Source organism: Chiloscyllium punctatum, chromosome 11 (genome assembly GCF_047496795.1).
Source record: "Chiloscyllium punctatum isolate Juve2018m chromosome 11, sChiPun1.3, whole genome shotgun sequence".
Classification (NCBI taxonomy): Eukaryota; Metazoa; Chordata; class Chondrichthyes; order Orectolobiformes; family Hemiscylliidae; genus Chiloscyllium; species Chiloscyllium punctatum.
This window is the reverse complement of record NC_092749.1, coordinates 93,889,368-93,908,028: the sequence shown is the minus strand read 5'-3', so window position 1 is coordinate 93,908,028 and position 18,661 is coordinate 93,889,368. Positions and strand designations below refer to the sequence as shown.

The following is an 18,661-nucleotide window of genomic DNA, read 5'->3' as shown; positions in this document are numbered from 1 at the left end:
CCCCCAATGCCCCTTCAATTCTGAAAAACCCAAGTTTCCCCAATTGTTCCTACTAATTCATATCTCCTCCGTAATGTTCAATGTCACCTTAAGGCTTTAACTCCAATTTGACATTTAATGTTGCAGCAACTTGCAGGCACTTTCCTGTTTATCTCTGCACTCCACTGGTCATCTTTCTGTGGTTCCTCGTATCCATCTCCTATATTATTGTAGTCATACAGCACAGAAACAAACCCTTCAGTCCAATTTGTCCATGCCTACCAGGTATCCTAAACTGGACTAGTCCCATTTGCCTGTGTTTGGCCTATATCCTTCTAAACATTTCCCATTCAGGTACCTGCCCAAATGTCTTTTAAAGGTTATAAACTTACCACCTCTACCACTCCCCCCCCCGCCCGCAGCTCATTCCTTACATGCACCACCCTCTTTGTTAAAATGTTGCCCCTCAGGACCCTTTTAAATCTTTGTATCTCACTTTAAACCTATGCTCTCTAGTTTGAGACTCCCTTACCCTTGGGGGAGAAAGACATTGGCTAATCACCCTACCCAGGCCCCTCATGATTTTATAAACCTTTTGTAAGGTCACCCCTCAGACTCCACTCCGGGGGAAATAGTCCCAGCCTCTCGTTAGAACTCAAACCCTCCAGTCTCGAGACATCTTTGCAATTTCTTTTCTGTAGCCTTTCTAGTTTAACAACATCCTTCCTATAGCAGGGCGACCAGAATTATGTGGTATTCTAAAAGTGGCTTCACCAATGTCTTGTACAGCCACAACATGTTGTCTCAACTCCTATACTCAAATACAGGCTTTAAAATACATATGAGAAACGTTGCTTCATAAAAAAAAGTGAGAGAGATGTAGATAGGTAAGATAGGATATGTAGAGCAGAAGAGCTTTACATCAGGAAGGAAGGATTGTGTCTTGGACACAGGTTACAGTGATAGCAGACATGCAAGAGGGAGAAAGTAGTGGATGCTTCAAGAAGATAGTTTTATTGAACTAGCTAGTGCTTCATGAGCTGGGAGTAGGAATTATATAATTTTTCAAGGCGCTGACCCAAAGGTTCAGTGACCTCCTGTCATATTCTTGGGTTCTGCACGGAGTGGAATTCAACATTCTTATTTAAAACCACTTGCCACTTCTATTTCAAGCCCTTTAAATCTTTGCATGTTTAATTTGGCATCTTATTGTAAGTTATTCACTCTTTGTAAGTTGCTGACCTCAGTGTGAAAGTAGAAATCCTTTGCCTTCATTTGATGAATACTGTACCATTGTCTATGTTTTGTTTATTTTCTCACAATTAATGTCTTGTAATTACAGGCATTTCTGCTTGGATCACTGTGAACTTTTTAATGGGTAAGTGTAAAGCTTATATTTTTGATTTTGTGTTTTACACAAACACTAACTAGCCACCAAAAGACACAACTCACTATCACTGGTATCCTTACATACAGATGAAGAAGGACACCACTTTGACTGGGACAACACATACATCCTAGGACAGGCTAAACAGATATCACCCACCTTAAGAGAACACACACACATAGAAAGTGGGACATAACACCAGCGCTTCACTGGAGGTTCACTGATGATGTTACCTAGTATAGTGACAAAATGTCTGAAAACAAACCTTCCAGCTCAGTGAGCAAACCTGAACCGCAACCTGAGCTACAAATCTTCTCAAAAATCACAAACTATTGTTTCATGTTCAAAGCATATTAAATGTATACACCAGGTACACTTTTAGAAAAAGACGTTCCAGTCACACTGCAGTATGGCACACTGTCTTTTCCACCACCTTCCATTTCTCAGTTTAGTGTCATAGTATATTTAATTTTCTTTCCAGGCTGTCCATGCTGCATTTCTTTAGATGCACCCTAGTATGCCATGACCTATATATTGTGTTATCCAAACACCCCTCTGCCCAACTTATCACCACTGTATCTCCCTACCCCTATCTTCAACTTCTTGAATGTCCACTAATATGCTTGCTGATTTTGGCAGACAACTCTATGGTAGAGATGGGAATACATCAACACTTCTGTAAAACCTCCCTTTTCACTTAGCAGGAACCCAGGTTCAACTTACCGGAGATCTAGTCTGACTTTTGTACCTGCAGCAATAGTTCTCATCTGAAGTCACACTAATTGCAATGTGTGGCTTGTCATCAATATTTTGGGTTCTGTTATGAGATGAGAGTCTAAACAGACTTGCAGTTTGCAGAAAGGAGGGATCCTCTTTGCTTTCTAATGGGAATTTGATTATTTTACTCCAGAAATATCCACAAATTGTAATTAATCTTTATCTGCCATCAGACATGGAAGCATGTAACTGACAGTTTAATGGATAGCAGAAGTAGGTAGTGCAGATGTTGGAGATTTGAGTCAAGGTTAGAGTGGTGCTAAAAATCACAGCAGGTCAGGCACTTTAAGGGTTAGGTCTATTTAATAGCTGCACGTATGACTGCTTCAGCCTCCAAAACTGAGATTAATGCCAGTGGAGACTATACATAATTTCCACTTCACATGTCTTTTTTTTTATTGAAAGGCAATTTACCTAGTCTTGAAAATATTTCAGCGTCTTCCTTCATATGATGGGTTTTCAATGTTCATTGTAGCTTATTCTTTCTAGATAGCTTGCATGGGGAAGAGCGTAACACAACAGGAATACTTGATCTTGGAGGAGGCTCTACCCAGATTACATTTTTGCCTCACAATGAGGTAAGTTTTTCTCCATAACTTAGTCTTACGATTAATTCATTTACATTTTTTAATCCTGCTGGTTTCCTCCCTTACCCTGCTTTCCAGTGAAGATCAGTTCTTTGGACATTGATTAATATTTATGTTTAAATAGCCCTTTTGTCAGGCTATTTGACCTCAGGGCATTATAATGGATTATATCCCATGCTGAAAAAATCCCAGCAGTGACTGCTCGTTAGTGTCCAGCGTCAAGACTAAGTGTAACATCTTCAGTCCAAAACCAATCAACTGAGATCAGCTTGGACCAGATCTGTGACTTCTCTGATTAGGTTGGATCTGATTTTTATTTCAATCTCATTGTTCACCTGTTTTTGGGAGCTGTCCAAATTTGTCTATATGGTGCATCTATTCCATTATTTTCAAAGGCAGTGTTTAACTTGACTGTTAAGCTTAAGAAATGGTAAGTATAACATGTTAGTAGTTAACAAAATGTCAGTGGAATTGTTTGTTTTGTTTTATTTCTGTGCTTTATGAAAAGATAGCTTTTAGCAGCCAAGTGGAGCCCATTTTGTAGTGGCAACACTTCTCTGGAAAATACCTCTTGTATTTCATAAAGTTATGAAAACATTAAGTCATTGAAGATCAGATGAATTGGATGGAGTGTTTCAAATGTAAAATTGTTTTTCAGGATTTAGTTATTTTCCTGACCTATAATTAAAGTCCTTTATCTCTTGGTTATACCAATTTTCTCTAGCAAAAGCAGAAAATGCAAATCTCCCAAGATCATCTGTGCAGGTTTAACTATTTCAATTGTAGTGTGGGCCCATGTTCAAATAACAACTGAAATTGGTGAGTGGCGAAAATAGGCTGTTGTATTTGGCAATTACAGCACAAGTTTGAGGTGGCAATTGAACCCCGAAATACAGTCCTTACAAGAGCCCTTTTATACACAGTTCTTGCATATGTTAAAATTCCATAACTATGGTGTTACATTTATCACCTACAGCACACAAAAGTTTGAAGGACTTTTGTCGTGGGAGATAGATGTGTTAAAACCTGTGCTGAGTACTGGCTGTTACTTCTGATGGGATTAAGGGTGTCTGACCAGTTTGCTTACATAATCAAAAGGTGTTAGTTCTTTTGTATTTTAATTGAGTAAATATTAGTAAAAATACTTGGTCTAAATGCTCTAATAAATTAAAAATCACAGTAAAAGAATAAAGGATATTAAACTGATTACTGCAGCTGGGTTGTGAGATTTATTTACTATTTGTCTGTATGAGCTTCATTTCATTTCATTCATGCAATTTCATGGCAGTTAGTTTCTTAAAGGGATAATGGTCCAGTTAAAAGGTATTTAACAGGTACGTGATCTATTCGGGTCCAGGAGATGGTTAGTATGGGCTGATTAATATTTTAATGTTTCATGGAGACTTGATGGCGATGGTATTCTGTATGCTACACTTATTCAGAGGTAAATGCTGCTTGTACCAAGGACTGATAAGATGTACAAATGTAGTAATGAGTTTGAAAGCGTTGTTTTTAAATTTGAATACTACAGAACCACAGTTCTATGAATAAATGACTGGAAGTGTTATAGTAAATAAGGGGTTAATAAAGGGTTATGAATGAATGCGAACCTGGTATTAGCGAGCTGGTGAGTTAGTACAGATAAACTATAACACAATATCTCCTAACACTATCTCACAATAGACATTCTAGTTTGAAGATAAAGAGTCTATTTTCTGCTATGCTCAAATACAATCTTGCAAAATGTTTATTGTGAAGAAGGCCACATAAACATGGCTTGTACTCCTTTGGAGTTTAGAACAGTCATCAGTTTGGAATTTCACAGATCCTTCAATGTAATCCCAAAATACTTGACAGCAGTTTTATCAAACTAAGTCTGAAACTGAGCCACATAAGGAGGAGAGCGGTGGAAAGTACAGTCCGAGAGCTTGAGTATGCTCAACACAGCAAACGTCATGGCAGTGAGTGTTGGAGTGATTACAATCAGGCAAACGCAAAAAATCAGAATTGGGTGAGTGCAGAAATCTTGAGGGCAGTAAGGCTGGAGAGCAATAGAGATGAGGGAGAGGCATGTCCTTCAAGGAATTTGAAAACCAGGATAAGAGTTTTCAAGTGTGGTGGTGCCAATCTTGGACTGGGTTGGACAAGGTCAAAGATCTCACAACACCACATTATAGTCTAACTGGTTTGTTTGAACACGCTAGCTTTTGGGGTGCTGCTCCATCATTGGGTGTTAGTGAGAAGACGACCTTAGGCACTGAATTTATAAGGCAAAGGTCAAGGAGTCATACAACTCATGTGAATCAATTGAACACACCTAAGATGGCTGTTAAATTTTTAATCAGTTAGCATGGGGGTGCAAGTTTCACTTGATTGATATGCAAATCCCAGAATTTCTTTTCAAGTCACTGCTCCAAGATCACTAAAGATGTTATCAATATAACGGAGGTGACACCTCCAGTCATTGTATTTTAGGCGTCAAGTCCTGTTTGGAGTCTGTGTCTTAACCTGGAGTCAGACTGATTTTATTTCCAAAGTAGGAGTTTATAAAATGCTATAATGACTGTCGACAAATTGTGTGTTTTTTTTTAACAAAATAGAAAGTATTTGCAAACCCCACAGATTTGTGTGCATGCGTGTGTCAAGGGAGAGAGAATGTGTGTGCACAAGTGTAAGGGAGTATGTGCATCAGTGTGTGTGTGCGTGTAAGGGTTTGTGAGAGTGCATGCAGGTGAGAGTGTGTATAGTGTGGTGCGGTCATCTGTAGAGCAACATGAATCAAAGATCCCAGTTGAGGCCGTCCTCATGGGTACCAAACTTGTCTATCAGCCTCTGCTGGGTGACTCAGCATTATTGTATATCCTGAAGTTTGCCTTGGGGGACGTTTACCTAAAGATCTAAGGCCAAATGTTCTTAACAACTGAAGTGTTCCCACACTGGGGGGAGAACATTCCTGTCTGGCAATTGTTGCAGTGTTCATTCATCTGTTGTCATAGTATCTGCATGGTTTAGCAATATAATGTGCCTCGTCATCTTTGCCTACAGCGAATGAGATATACAATGTTGGCTGAGTCACATAAGAATCTGCAGTGTACTCCTGTATAATGGTAGTATCGGTGTCGTTGCTCTGACATGTCTTGCAGAGGCTGCCCTGGCAGGGTTTACTGGTCATGTGCTTGAGGTCCTGAGGCTGGGTAGTTTGATACGACCAATGGTCAGTTTAAGGTTTGGCGGTTGTTTACAGGCAAGAAATGGAGGTGTAGGGAAGATCTTGGCGAGGTGTTCATCCTCATTGATAATGTGTTGCAGACTGTGAAGAACATGGCACTCCCGTGGATAACAAAGGGTACCCTGTCGGTCATATCCCACAACTGTCTTCTGAGGAGGTCATTATGGTTTTTCACTATGGCAAATTGAAAGTGGCGATCAAAGAGTCGAGTGTCGTATCCTGCTCTTATGAGGGCACCCTTCAACGTCTTCAGGTGCTGTCACGTTCCTCCTCATCTGAACAGATCCTGTGTATGCGGAAGGCTTGTCTATAGGGTATGGCTTTTTTGATATGTTAAGGATGGAAGCTCGAAGTAGAGCATCGTAAGGTTATCCATAGGTTTGTGGTAGAGTGAAGTATTGAGGTGTCCATCCTTTTTTGAGATGTGTGTCCAAGAATGAGACTGATTCTAAAAAAATTGTCCATAAATCTGATGGTGGAATGAAACTTGTTGGTATCACTATGTAATTGTTTGTATTTTGGATCTTTGGGTAAACATCCTCCAAGGCGGACTTAGGAATACACAAGAACACACAGTCGCCGAATAGAGCTAAGTTTGGTACCCATGAGGACTGCCTCAACCAGATCTTAGGTTCATATCGCACTACAGCTGACCCCACCACACTATACACAGATATGCACACACTGTCTCTCACAAGCACACTCAAACAGTCTCTCGTTGTCTCACTCTCTCACATCTATAGGGTGAATTTGCATTTGTAGATACATTCTATTTTGTTCAAAAAGTGCACAATTTGTAGACAGTAGCATTTTATAAACTACTTTGGAAAGAAAAACCAGTCTGACTCAAGGTTAAGAGACAGACTCCAAACAAGACCTCCTTTTACATTGACAACATCTAAAATTATCTCAGGGCAGTGACTTGAAAGAAATTCTGGGATTTGCATATTAATCAACTGAAACTTACCCCTCCATTTTAATTGATTTAAAGATTTAAGAACCATCTTAGGTGTGTTCAGTTCATTTGTATGAGTTGTAAGACCATTTGATCTTTTCCTTCTACATTTTGTGTCTAAGGTCTCCTTTCACTAGCACTTGATGAAGGAACAACACTCTGAAAGCTAGTGTTTTCAAATAAACCCGTTGGACTATAACCTGATGTCATGTGATTTTTGCTGAATTTTAAAATCTGAACATTGTATAGGGACCCAGTGTTGATCAGTAAGCATGAGGGTGAAGTGGGTACTGCAGGTGCTGGAAAAGCACAACAGGTCAGGCAGCATCCGGGGAGCAGGAAAACAGACATTTCAAGTAAAGATGTCAGTGGAGCTTGGTGTAAAGCAGGATAAGGGCGGTAGATGGAAGCTGACTCAAGCGGACATTAGAATAGTGAGGGCTCTTGGTGGTGAAGCTCTGATGAAACTGAAGCTGACGCTGAGCTAAGTGATGTTTGAGATGGAGAGAGGTGGTTTTGGTGAGCAGATAGGAAGCTATTCTGTGTTAGACAGTGGATAAGCAGGTTAAAACAGTGTAAACCACAACACCAAAATTGTGTAATGTATGATTTGGCCTCAGACCGGCTCAGGAGAAAATAAGTTAAGGGTAAGAGGTGATCTATTTGAGACGTTTGTGATACTGAAATGACTTGATAAGGTCGTTACAACATAGCCATTTTTTTTCTGGTGGGGGTTTTGATTAAGGATGCACATTCTTAAAATTTATTGTAATGTTGAGAGAAATTGAGCAATCTTTACTTGAGGCAAAGTGAATGTAGAATACTTTAACACACCCCCCAACTTGCCCAACACACACGCACACAGTATGGATGGTGGGTCAATTGAAATGTTCCAGACTGAGTAATAAAGCTTTGATATGTTAAGAAATTTGAGAAAATGGTGCTAAATGAAATGAGGTGCAGATCAACAACAATCTAATTGAGTGGCAGAACAGGCTCAACGTACTGAACGATTTCCTTTTCCCATTTTCCTGCCTAATCAGGTTCCTTATCCACATGTTTATCTTTATATCTCATCTAAATGTCAATGAGTGATATGGTGGCTCAGTGATTAGCACTGCTGCTTCACAGCACCAGGGACCCAGGTTCAATTCCAGCCTCTGGCGACTGTCTGTGTGGCGTTTGCATGTTCTCCCCGTGTCTGCGTGGGTTTCCTCTGGGTGCTTCAGTGTCCTCCCACAATCTAAAGGTGTACAGGTCAGGTGAATTGGCCATGCTAAATTGCCCATAGTGTTCAGTGCATTAGTCAGAGGGAAATGGGTCCGGGTGGGTTACTTTTCGGAGGGTCGGTGTGGACTTGTTGGGCTGAAGGGCCTGTTTCCACACTGTAGGGAATCTAATCTAATATCTTTGAGTTGTTACTATATAGAAGGCCATTATACCCACTTTCTGTACCAGTTCAGCGATTGTTTCACTTGGTGCCATTCCCCCTGGAATCCTGTACATTGTGGCTTTTTCAAATAACAGTCTAATTTGCTTTAGAATGCCTCAGTCAATCTTGTCTCCATCTAACACTCCAGCTCTGCATTCGAGAATATATAATGGTGGATCATGGAGATCCTGTGATGATTCAGATTTATAATAAAGTTAATGGGTTTAAGATGATTGTGGCATCCTGAATTTGGTTGGGAGATGGGAGAGGTGTGTGTGATATAATGGGAATGCTGGTTGTGTATTCTTTGTCCATCCTCAAAATGGATTCGGAATCCGATTGAAATGGTCAGAATATAAATATTTCGTGCTGCTACATAGAAGGTTAGTTTGAATTGACTCTCAACAATCTGATGTAATGGAGAAGGATCCTTAAAGTTAGGTTGTTAACATTGAGTCTGCTTTGCCTCAATTCTTACCCTTCCTTATTCTGGACCTGTCTAATATTTCTGTTAAAATTGGGAATGTGATCAGTTTCCTAACTTTCAACTTTAAGTGCAAGATATTTTTAATGAAAGAACTGCAGAGACCTTAATCTGTTCTTCGTATTTTTCTGAGAACTTCTGAAGAATTTAATTGGTTTCACTGTTGTTTGTAGTGCTGACATCTGGCAACATATGCCTAAAGAACGATTATATTTGTGTTTCACAACATGCTAGTTACTATTTTTCAGCTTTACTGATTGTATTGCACATCGGAAGCAGAATCTGTGTTTAACATATTACCACTGTGGTTTTTATAACCTAACACTTAAAATTTCTTGTGAGATCTCAACTGAAGCTATATTTCTATCTCGTGGTGGTTTCATAGAATCATCATGGATTCCCTACAGTGTGGAAATAGGCCATTTGGCCCAACAAGTCCACACCAAACCTCTGAAGAGTAACCCACCCAGACCGATTCCCCTACCCTATTACTCTACATTCACCCCAACTAATGCACCTAATCTACACATCCTGAACACTATAGGCAATTTACCATGCCCAATTCCCCTAACCTGTACATCTTTGGATTGTGGAAGGGAACTGGAGTCATTTTGAAGGAAACCCACACAGACACCAGGAGAATGTGCAAACGCCACATAGACAGTTGTCCAAGGCTGGAGTCGAATCTGGCTCCCTGGAGCTGTGAGGCAGCAGTGCTAACTACTGAGCTACCGTTTCTTTCACTGCAATTAATATATTCTGTATAGCTATATGAGATTCCATGGGATTGCATGTTGTGATACCTTGAACCAACCTAAAAATTGTGCAGTTTCTGCTTGTGACCATGTTCTGCCAAATTATTCTGCAGAGCCAAGTCAACCTGCTTCAGGAAGCTCTGCAGCAGTTGCCATGTCAACACAAGACGTTTTGGAAAGGGTTCTTGCTCATGAACAGAAAAGGTTTTGTTTTTGTGAACAGAAGATTAGATGCAACAAGCTTTTGGTGTTAGTCAAGTTTTGTTTTTTAACCTCTGATTTAAGTAGCTTGCCCAGTAAAATATACTAAAATTGGACTGAGTCCAATGAAGCAGGACAATGAAGTATTTCACTGTAGAATGGCAGTTTGCAGGATCTCTTCCAGGATTTTCCTCACAAAGATTTTCTATTCTCAGCTGGCCTTCAAACAAAAAAGTGAAGGGTGCTGTTATGACATAGTAGCCCTACTGGTTTCAGAAAGAGAATTGTGCTTGTGAAAAAGGGAAGTTTTTTTGTCTTAAAATTTTGTCAATGTCACAAAACTTCATTTTGCAGATTGACATATTTATGCTTTCCACTGCTGCCTTAAATGTGCACTTCCTTTAGATGCTGAAATATGAAAATTATATAAAGACAAAGGTTATGTGGCAATGTCATCGTGCTCAGGTTTTCTTTATTGCAGCTCAATGTAATCACCTTAAAATATATCCCAGACAAAATAATATCTTTTTACATTTGGTTGTGGGTCAAGGCCTAAATTGAGACTTTAACACAGTATATTCTGATCAACACTAAGTGCAATTGTTGCATAGATGATGCACATGAGCTGTTCAACCAGAGTTGTAAAATATCCCATGGTGCTACTTGAAGGAGGATAGGGAGATCCAGTCATGATAACCAAAAGTAGTTTAACAGAATATTCATCTATTTGTGGGCATAGTAGAGAGTCAATGTTCTGCATTTACTTGCAGAAAAATAAAAGCACTTCAAAAGTAAATTAATGTATGGTGTACATACTACTTGTTCTAATTTGATTCCAGTCAACAAATGTCCGGCTAAGAATTGTATTCTGATTTTAATATCTGACTAAAACATGTAGTCTTTGGCCTTTGATCTCAAAAGTGAAAGTTGTTTGATTTTTATATTGTACACTTGGGTATACTGAAATATTGTGCTTCTATTATCAGTCTTATCCTTTAGAATTGCAGTCACTTTGAGTAACATTTCGACTTTTCCCACAGATAACACTCCAGACCTCTCCTGTTAACTATATTACCTCAATTCAGATGTTCAATAGCACTTACACAGTCTACTCTCACAGGTTAGTACTATTGTCCTTTCTGGTTCTACTACATCATGTGTCATGATTAAACGTGCTAAAAATTGCATACAACAAGCTTTTGAATCAAAGTTATTTTCTTCAAATTAATATTAAATGTGTACAGCATTTTAAGTGTAGTTTGTGTAGGAAGTGTAGTCTTCCTACTCCTGTCACTGTTGGTGCACCTGCAATATGCAGATGGATCTTAGTAGCTAAAATATAAAGTTATCGAATAGCTGCACACACAATTTTGTTAATTTTATTTGAGGAAGTCCTGATCAAAATCCTTTCTCTATTGAGTTAATCACTTATTCACTAAGGTGTCAGTACATTTTCATGCAATATTTTTAATCTATAATATCTTTAAAAACTCTTCACGTGAAATATGTTTTACTGAATAGTGCAATCTTCAGGTTGAAAACAGAAACAAAATTCACAGGATGGGCAGTAGGGATGTGTACAGTATAGTATAATGCCTTCAAATTTAGATACATATAGTAGGTACAAGATGCTGAAACATGTTGAGAAATGAGCTGCAATGTCTGGATCTATGTTCTGAAAGATAGGATGGACATCTGGTGCATTGTCTGTCTGTTAAACCATTTGTTTGTGCAGCTATTCGATAACTTTTTATATTTTCAATCTGTGCCCCCAACACAGATGACAGGGCATTGCCATATAAAAACAGCTACTAAGATCCATCTGCATATTTCAGGTGCAACCATTTCTACAAAGAAATTAAGCAACAGCTATAGAGAACAAAAGAAAGGGAAGATTGAACAAACTTTGGATTCTATCAGAGAGTGAAGCAATTGTCTAACATGTTTAAGGGGAAGTTAAACTTAGAAACCCCTAAGTTCATTGTAGATTCAAATATTATTAATTTTTCACAGGTAACCAACTGTGTAAGCAAAATTTATAACTTTTTTAAGTGGGCTATGACTTAATATTAGAAAGGGATTATCTAATAGAATAAGTGGAGGAGTAGAATAAGTGGGTAGCTGCTCACCCTTCAAGAAGGACAGCAGCTCATTAGAACATCTATTAATATTAAAAACAATAGAGTTTTGTGTTGGCAATCAGTTTACTGTCATATATTTCACTCATTGTTTTCCATTTTCAGTTACCTAGGATTTGGCTTGATGTCAGCAAGACTGGCGATTTTAGGAGGAACTGAAGGTAGACCATGTAAGTTAGCTTAACTTACACTTTCTTATTTTTCAAGGTGAACACCAGTAATTTCTCAAAATAAGACTACTTAAGCCTGCTTTATTCCATAAGGTAAAGGACTCCATGAGTACAGACAGTGGGAGTGCTGGAAGCTGCATAGCTAATTCTCCCTCACCCTCTTTCTATCTACTGTAGTCCTCTGCCTCTGACACTTTTCCTTCCCAACATTATAGAAGGGCCTAGGACTTGTGCATGAAGTTAGCACATTTACACTGGCTTGTGGGAACACCACCCAATTACATGTCATGTACTATTCTAGCTCTGACCCATATTGCTATTCCTTTGTCATCATTGAATCAAACTTCTCAAATTCTTCATTTAACAATACTGTGGGCATATCTTCACCACTCAACCAGCAGCATTTCAAGAAGATGACGTCCACTACTACCCCCTGGGGTGTTGAGGAATGCTAGCTTTGTGAGCAACATTTGCAAAATGAATTTCTTTTTGAAGTTGCTTTCAAATAACCTTGTAATCGGTCAACAAACCTTGTGCCGTACAGTTCTGTTTTTGCTATACCAGCTCCATTGTTTCCAAATTGCCCATTTATTCAGTGAGAACTACCTGTTCTTGTAGCACCTGTTCGATGGTGGGGTTTTGGAAAAATAGATTACATCATTTGTATCTGAGGCGACAAAGTCAGTACTTGCAAGAATAGAAAATCCTGAAATTAGCAGATCTAGCAGCATCTGTGGAAAGAGAAACTGAGTACACATTTCAGATTACGTACATTTTATGATAAGTGGAAAAAGGTAACAGGATTTAAGTAATAGACAGGGACAAAAGAAAATCTGTGATAGAGTAGAAGACAGGTGATTGAATGCCAAGAGTTAATTTTACGTGGTCAAAGGGAATGGTATTGGGACAAGAAAAGAAATAAGGTATGGTGCTGTCCAAAAGCAAAAATCACAGAAAAGCCAAAGCATGCGAGCAAAACACAAGAAAATGGGAAGACAGTTTATGGTTTGAAATTGTTGAACTCAACATAGAGTTTGGAAGACTGTAAAAGTGCCAAATCAAAAGATGAGGGGCTACTACGTAAGATAATGTTGAGCTTCACTAGGCCAGTGCATTAGTCAAGGGTAAGAACAATATGAGAGCAAGGTAGAAAATTAAAATAACAAGTCTCTACCTCCTTCCCAATATCAATAAACAGAACTGCCCCACCACTTCTGTGCTGCTTTATTCATGCATGGGATGTCTGCATCACTGTCTAGGCCGGCATTTATTGCCCCTCCCTAACTGGCCAGAATACAATTAAGAGTCAACCATATGTACACCTATACAACACCAATCACGTAGTCCTGTAGGCCCAACCAAGTAAGGATTCCTTCTCTAATGAGTATTTGTGAACTAGATGGGTTTTTACAACAATTGACAGTGGTGACATGGCCATCATTGAGCCAGTTCTTTATTCCAGATTTACTGAATACACTCCCCAGAACACGGGGGAATCTCGAATGCTAGACCATTGACATTGCCATTATGCCACTGCTTCTCCAGTTCAGCCACACTAAGCTAATTTTATCCTACTCTTGACTCAATCTTTTTCTTTCCTTGTTCGGTCTCTCTACATTTATATCCATGGTTCTTTTGATTGCCCTCTATCATTTTAACAGTTTTCAATTTCCTCGTGAGGAAATAATCATTTCTTCACGAGAATATCCAAACTCTTCACACCTGCATCCCAAACCAGGACAGTCTAAGGGTTCTCTACTACTTCCTTCACTGAGACACAACTAGTTTCTCACGAGTTCTGCCCTCCCCTTTGTCTGACCTTTTCATCTCATTGAACAATTTCTCCTTTAATTCATTTTACTAGCCAAGGCTGCCATTTTTTAAATAGGAAATGTGAAACATTGCATTTTACAGTCCTAGTTGGGTCTTCTCCCTCAACACTTTTTTTGACCAATATGTTGATTTCTGTATTTGTTAACTACTCATTCTGAATTGGAAAAGTTCCTCAACTTCTACTTTTCACCCTTCTCTCAATTTCACACTATCCATCTTAGGCTCTTCCCTTGCTTGACTTCTCTGTGTCTCTATATGGTAATAGGTTAACCAACTGATAATCTGTAGGCTGTCTTTTAATTCTCCAACTTACTCTCATACTGACATTTGTCCTCGGTTTGATGGCCTTCCATGAGGCTCAATATGAGATTGAGGAACACACCTCAGCTTCCAGTTAGGGACTTTACAGCCTTCCGGACCACCACATAATTCAACAATTTCAGATTTTGTTTCCTGTTCTTTGCACGTTTCACCTGCTTTAGGCACATCTTGTTTTCCTTTCTTGCCCCATCGCCATTCTCTTCGGCCATATTGGACAAACTACCATCATTCAATCTTTCCTGTCTTCCCTATCTCTCACATTCCTTTGACCTTATCTCATCCACCTCTTTGTCAAATGTTATTACATCTGTAACTTCTCCCATGTCAGATGAAAGGTCATTGACCGGAAAAGTAAGCTGTTTCTCTTCATGAAGAATATAATAAGTATGAAATTAACACCAAGAATGACTGGAAAGATTGACAACATTGTACAAATGTAGGTCACAGGCTATCCATCTAATGAGTTTTGAATTCAGGTTATTTGTAACTTTTACATAGTGCAGTACTTGAAAATTGGCAAAAGATAGCACTGTTTAGAATGTTAAATCAGGACGAATGGATGAAGTGATTACGAAGGCATATGGTCTACTTGCCTTTATTAGCTGATGCATTGAGGTTAAAAGCAAGGAAATGATGCTGGAACTGCAAAAAATGTGGTTTAACTGCAGCTAACATTATTATGTGCTCTTCTGGAATCCACATTATATGGGAGAGATGTGATAACACTGGAGAGGATACAGAGGAAATAGATTAGGATGTTTCCTGGGCTGGAGAGTTTACCAAAGAGGAAATTGAGAAGGGATGTGATTTAAATTTTTCAAATTGAGGGCATTTAGATAGGGTAAACAAGAAACATTTCCCTTCAATGAAGGGCTCAGTGACCAGGGATCTTAGATTTAAGATAAGGTTTAGAGGAAACGTGAGGAAAAGCTTTCTACCCTAGAGTTGGTAGGAATCTGGAAGCCTTTGCCTGTGTGGTAGAGGCAGAAACCTCATAACATTTCAGGCACTTACGATGCCAAGGCATACAAGACTATGGGCCAAGTGCTGAAAAATAGGATTGCATAAGTGGTTTATGATGGTGCAAACTCAATGGGCCTTTTGTTGTGCTGTAGATATCTATGACTCTATAACGTTATGCAGTTATCTGACTTGTAGACATTAAGCTTGCTAGAGAGTTACAGTAGGGTTTTGTAGAAGGGTACAAACTTTGTGGATCTTTGACACTTTGTTTTATGCATGGACTGAACAAAATAAAATGCACAAATTAATGTAATGATATTCATTAAATATTCCAAATAAATTTAGCAATCACATTATTTAAATAGTCTGCAAAAGTGCAGTTCAATTGTAACATTCTGATTTTGCAAGTATGCTGTCCTTTTATTGTTCTCTCACTTGCAGCTGAGGAAGGGCAAGAGCTTGTAAGTTCTTGCTTATCACCAGACTATAAAGCAGAATGGAAGCATGCTGAAATTGTTTACAATGTTAAAGGACAGAAATCAGGTAAGTGTCTATTTAATTGCATTTGATTTTTCGCTTGTCAACCACCTTATACTGTGGCAAACTAACAAATAGTGAACTAATACAGAATTTTATAGTACTGAAAGGAAACCGTTTGGCTCATTGTCCCTATGTCAGCTCTTAGGAACCAATTTGCTATGCTTTGCCCAGACTGGGAATCAAGGCAGGTAAATGAAGCCGAGAAACTGGACAACCCTGATCTAATTGAATGGTGAAATGGATTTCAGGAGCTAACTGATCAACTTGTGTTCTTGTAAATGTATAACAGGTTAATTAATGTATCTCGCTTTCAGTTATGCATTCATTAAATAGTACTGAATTTTGTGTCTGAAATGTGATTATCTCTTTCTGGTACCCTTTCCACTGAGTTATGAGGGAGGAATATATGGACGGAAATAATATGCCCATAATGTTTAGGTTACAGTTGATCGGTTTTGAAACAGAAGCAGAGTGAAGTAATGATTCGTTTACACCTGTCTACAAAGCTTGATGCTGCTTAGGATTTAGTCATTCCAGGACTGAAAGTGTTCAGTCAGTAAAGCAAATGTATTTGGTTGTGTGTGTGAGACAATAGAACATTGTTCTGTTTGAGCTTCCAGAATTGCACTGTGCAATTAATAATTGAAACTTGGATATAAACTGACTGCTTAAATAGATAAGGAAAGAGTTGCCAGATCAAATTTTACATACCTTGTTATCCTCTTGCAATTTGGGACATACAAACCACTCTGTAGCCAAGACTGATATTCTTTATTCCCGAGGACAGTAAATGAGATTTATTCCTCCCACCTGCCTGCTGGTAATTCTGTAATTGAGTTCCTCTGTGTTGAAAAATCTGGTCTTCAATTTTTCCTACATCATTTTCAAACTGTATATCTGGAAGTATCCTTTCTTTTTTTTTGGTTATCTGTGAAATCTGAAGCTGATTTTCCAAGCTCATTTTCTTCCCCTCTATGCTTCTAGGAGAACCCATCTATGATTCCTGTTATGCAAGGGTAGAAAAAATACTCTACAGAAAAGTGCATAAACCTGAAGAAGTGGGGAGTCTGTCATTTTATGCATTTTCCTACTACTATGATAGAGCAGTTGATGTTGGACTTATTGGTAAGTGTTTGTGACTAATTTAAGTAGAGTTGCCTTGATAGTCTGATTTAAGTAAATTCAGTATCCAGTGAGGTAGCACATCATTGCCACATTGATGTGAAAGTTTTGATGCTAAATTAGGTTCTCTCAAGCAAAGGAGAAGTGGCGGCATAGTGGCACAGTGGTTAGCACAGCTGCCTCACAGCACCAGAGACCCAGGTTCAATTCCCACCTCAGGCGACTGACTGTGTGGAGTTTGCACATTTTCCCCGTGTCTGCGTGGGTTTCCTCCCACAGTCCAAAAAATGTGCAGGTTAGGTGAATTGGCCCATGCTAAATTGTCCGTAGTGTTAGGCAAAGGGGTAAATGTAGGGGAATAGGTCTTGGGTGGGTTGCGCTTCGGCAGGTCGGTGTGGACTTGTTGGGCCGAAGGGCCAGTTTCCACACTGTAAGTAATCTAATCTAAGTGCAGGGTCTCCATACGGGGAGATAGTTTGATATTTTCAAATACTTGGAAAATCTAGCTGCTAAACAGAGACTGGAGCAATTGGCTTCAGAAAGTGCTTTTTGTAGACCTTCTTGTGGGTCAGGACTCGCAGGAGTGCTCCCTTTGACTTCCCTGCTACTTAAATAAGCTGAATATGGCCCTCTACCTGTGCTAACTCACCATCACAGGCTCTGTCTTGTGATCTGTCAATATTTTTTTCTCTCTCCCAATCCATCCAACTTTAACCTGTAATCAATCTCTTCCTCAATTGTTAGTCTGAATTTCCCCTTCAATCTCAAATTAACCCAAGGATTATACTTCTGATGGCTAGTTGGAGACATCTGCTGTAAAATTAGGATTAGTATTGAATGAGATTAGGTTTGTCTGTGGTTGTCTACACCAGCACTTACATTACATGAGACACCAAAGCATCAGTGTGTGGACTGTTCCCCATCCCACTAGTTGCAAAACTCAGTACACTTAGGTGCAGAATTGAGAGTCTCAAGTAGTCTTTGATGGTACAATGTCCTTATGCTGGGGAGGTTATGGCTGAGGGAGGGACTAGAATATAAATTAAAATAGTAAATATAATTAAATACATCTTTAATCTCTTCATGGACTTTCTGATTTAATAAATTCTGTTTTTGTTTTAGGTGAAGAGAAAGGAGGGACTTTAAAGGTTGAGGATTATGGAAAAGCAGCCAGACATGGTAAAAATTGTACAAAAGTAGCTAGCAGCATGAATTTGTCTATTCATGTTATAAAGGCCACAACCACAAGTATCCTTGAACTGAGTATTTTAATTATCCAGATGACTTGAGTAAGTTACTTTTCCAAGGACAATTATATATAGGTTGTAATACAACAAAGTAGTGTACTAGCACATTCAATAAAGGTGAACTTCTGCATTCACTTGCTAAGTCATTTCGACTGGTGGCATTAACTACTTGAATGCAAAGAATTGATATTGCTAAAATTTTCCTTGCATTTTGAATCCCAAAATTGTGGAGTATTACTTATTCAATAAGTAGACCCTACCATCATATGGAATACCCTACCATCATATGGTTATGTCTTCATCTCCATTGTTATTGTGTTCCATTTTGGCTTAGACTCGTAGAGATGTACAGCACGGAAACAGACCCTTCGGTCCAACCCGTCTATACTGACCAGATATCCCAACCCAATCTAGTCCCTCCTGCCAGCACCTGGCCCATATCCCTCCAAACCCTGCCTATTCATGTACCCATCCAAATGCCTCTTAAATGTTGCAATTATACCAGCCTCCACCATTTCCTCTGGCAGCTCATTCCATATAC

The 18,661-nt window shown here is 39.0% G+C and overlaps 1 protein-coding gene across 2 annotated transcripts in view; it reads left to right on the top strand.

Moving 5' to 3' along the window:
- Positions 1 to 18,661, top strand: part of entpd6 (ectonucleoside triphosphate diphosphohydrolase 6) — a 60,530-nt gene that overhangs the window by 29,608 nt on the left and 12,261 nt on the right. The window contains exons 6-12 of one of the 2 annotated variants that reach the window (XM_072581304.1): positions 1,322 to 1,357; positions 2,633 to 2,721; positions 10,827 to 10,906; positions 12,030 to 12,085; positions 15,653 to 15,754; positions 16,736 to 16,876; positions 17,996 to 18,052. In XM_072581304.1, the coding sequence (XP_072437405.1) occupies positions 1,322 to 1,357; positions 2,633 to 2,721; positions 10,827 to 10,906; positions 12,030 to 12,085; positions 15,653 to 15,754; positions 16,736 to 16,876; positions 17,996 to 18,052 (561 nt within the window). Of the gene's footprint in view, positions 1 to 1,321; positions 1,358 to 2,632; positions 2,722 to 10,826; positions 10,907 to 12,029; positions 12,095 to 15,652; positions 15,755 to 16,735; positions 16,877 to 17,995; positions 18,053 to 18,661 lie in introns of both variants that reach the window. The other variant, XM_072581303.1, reaches the window with a different exon arrangement.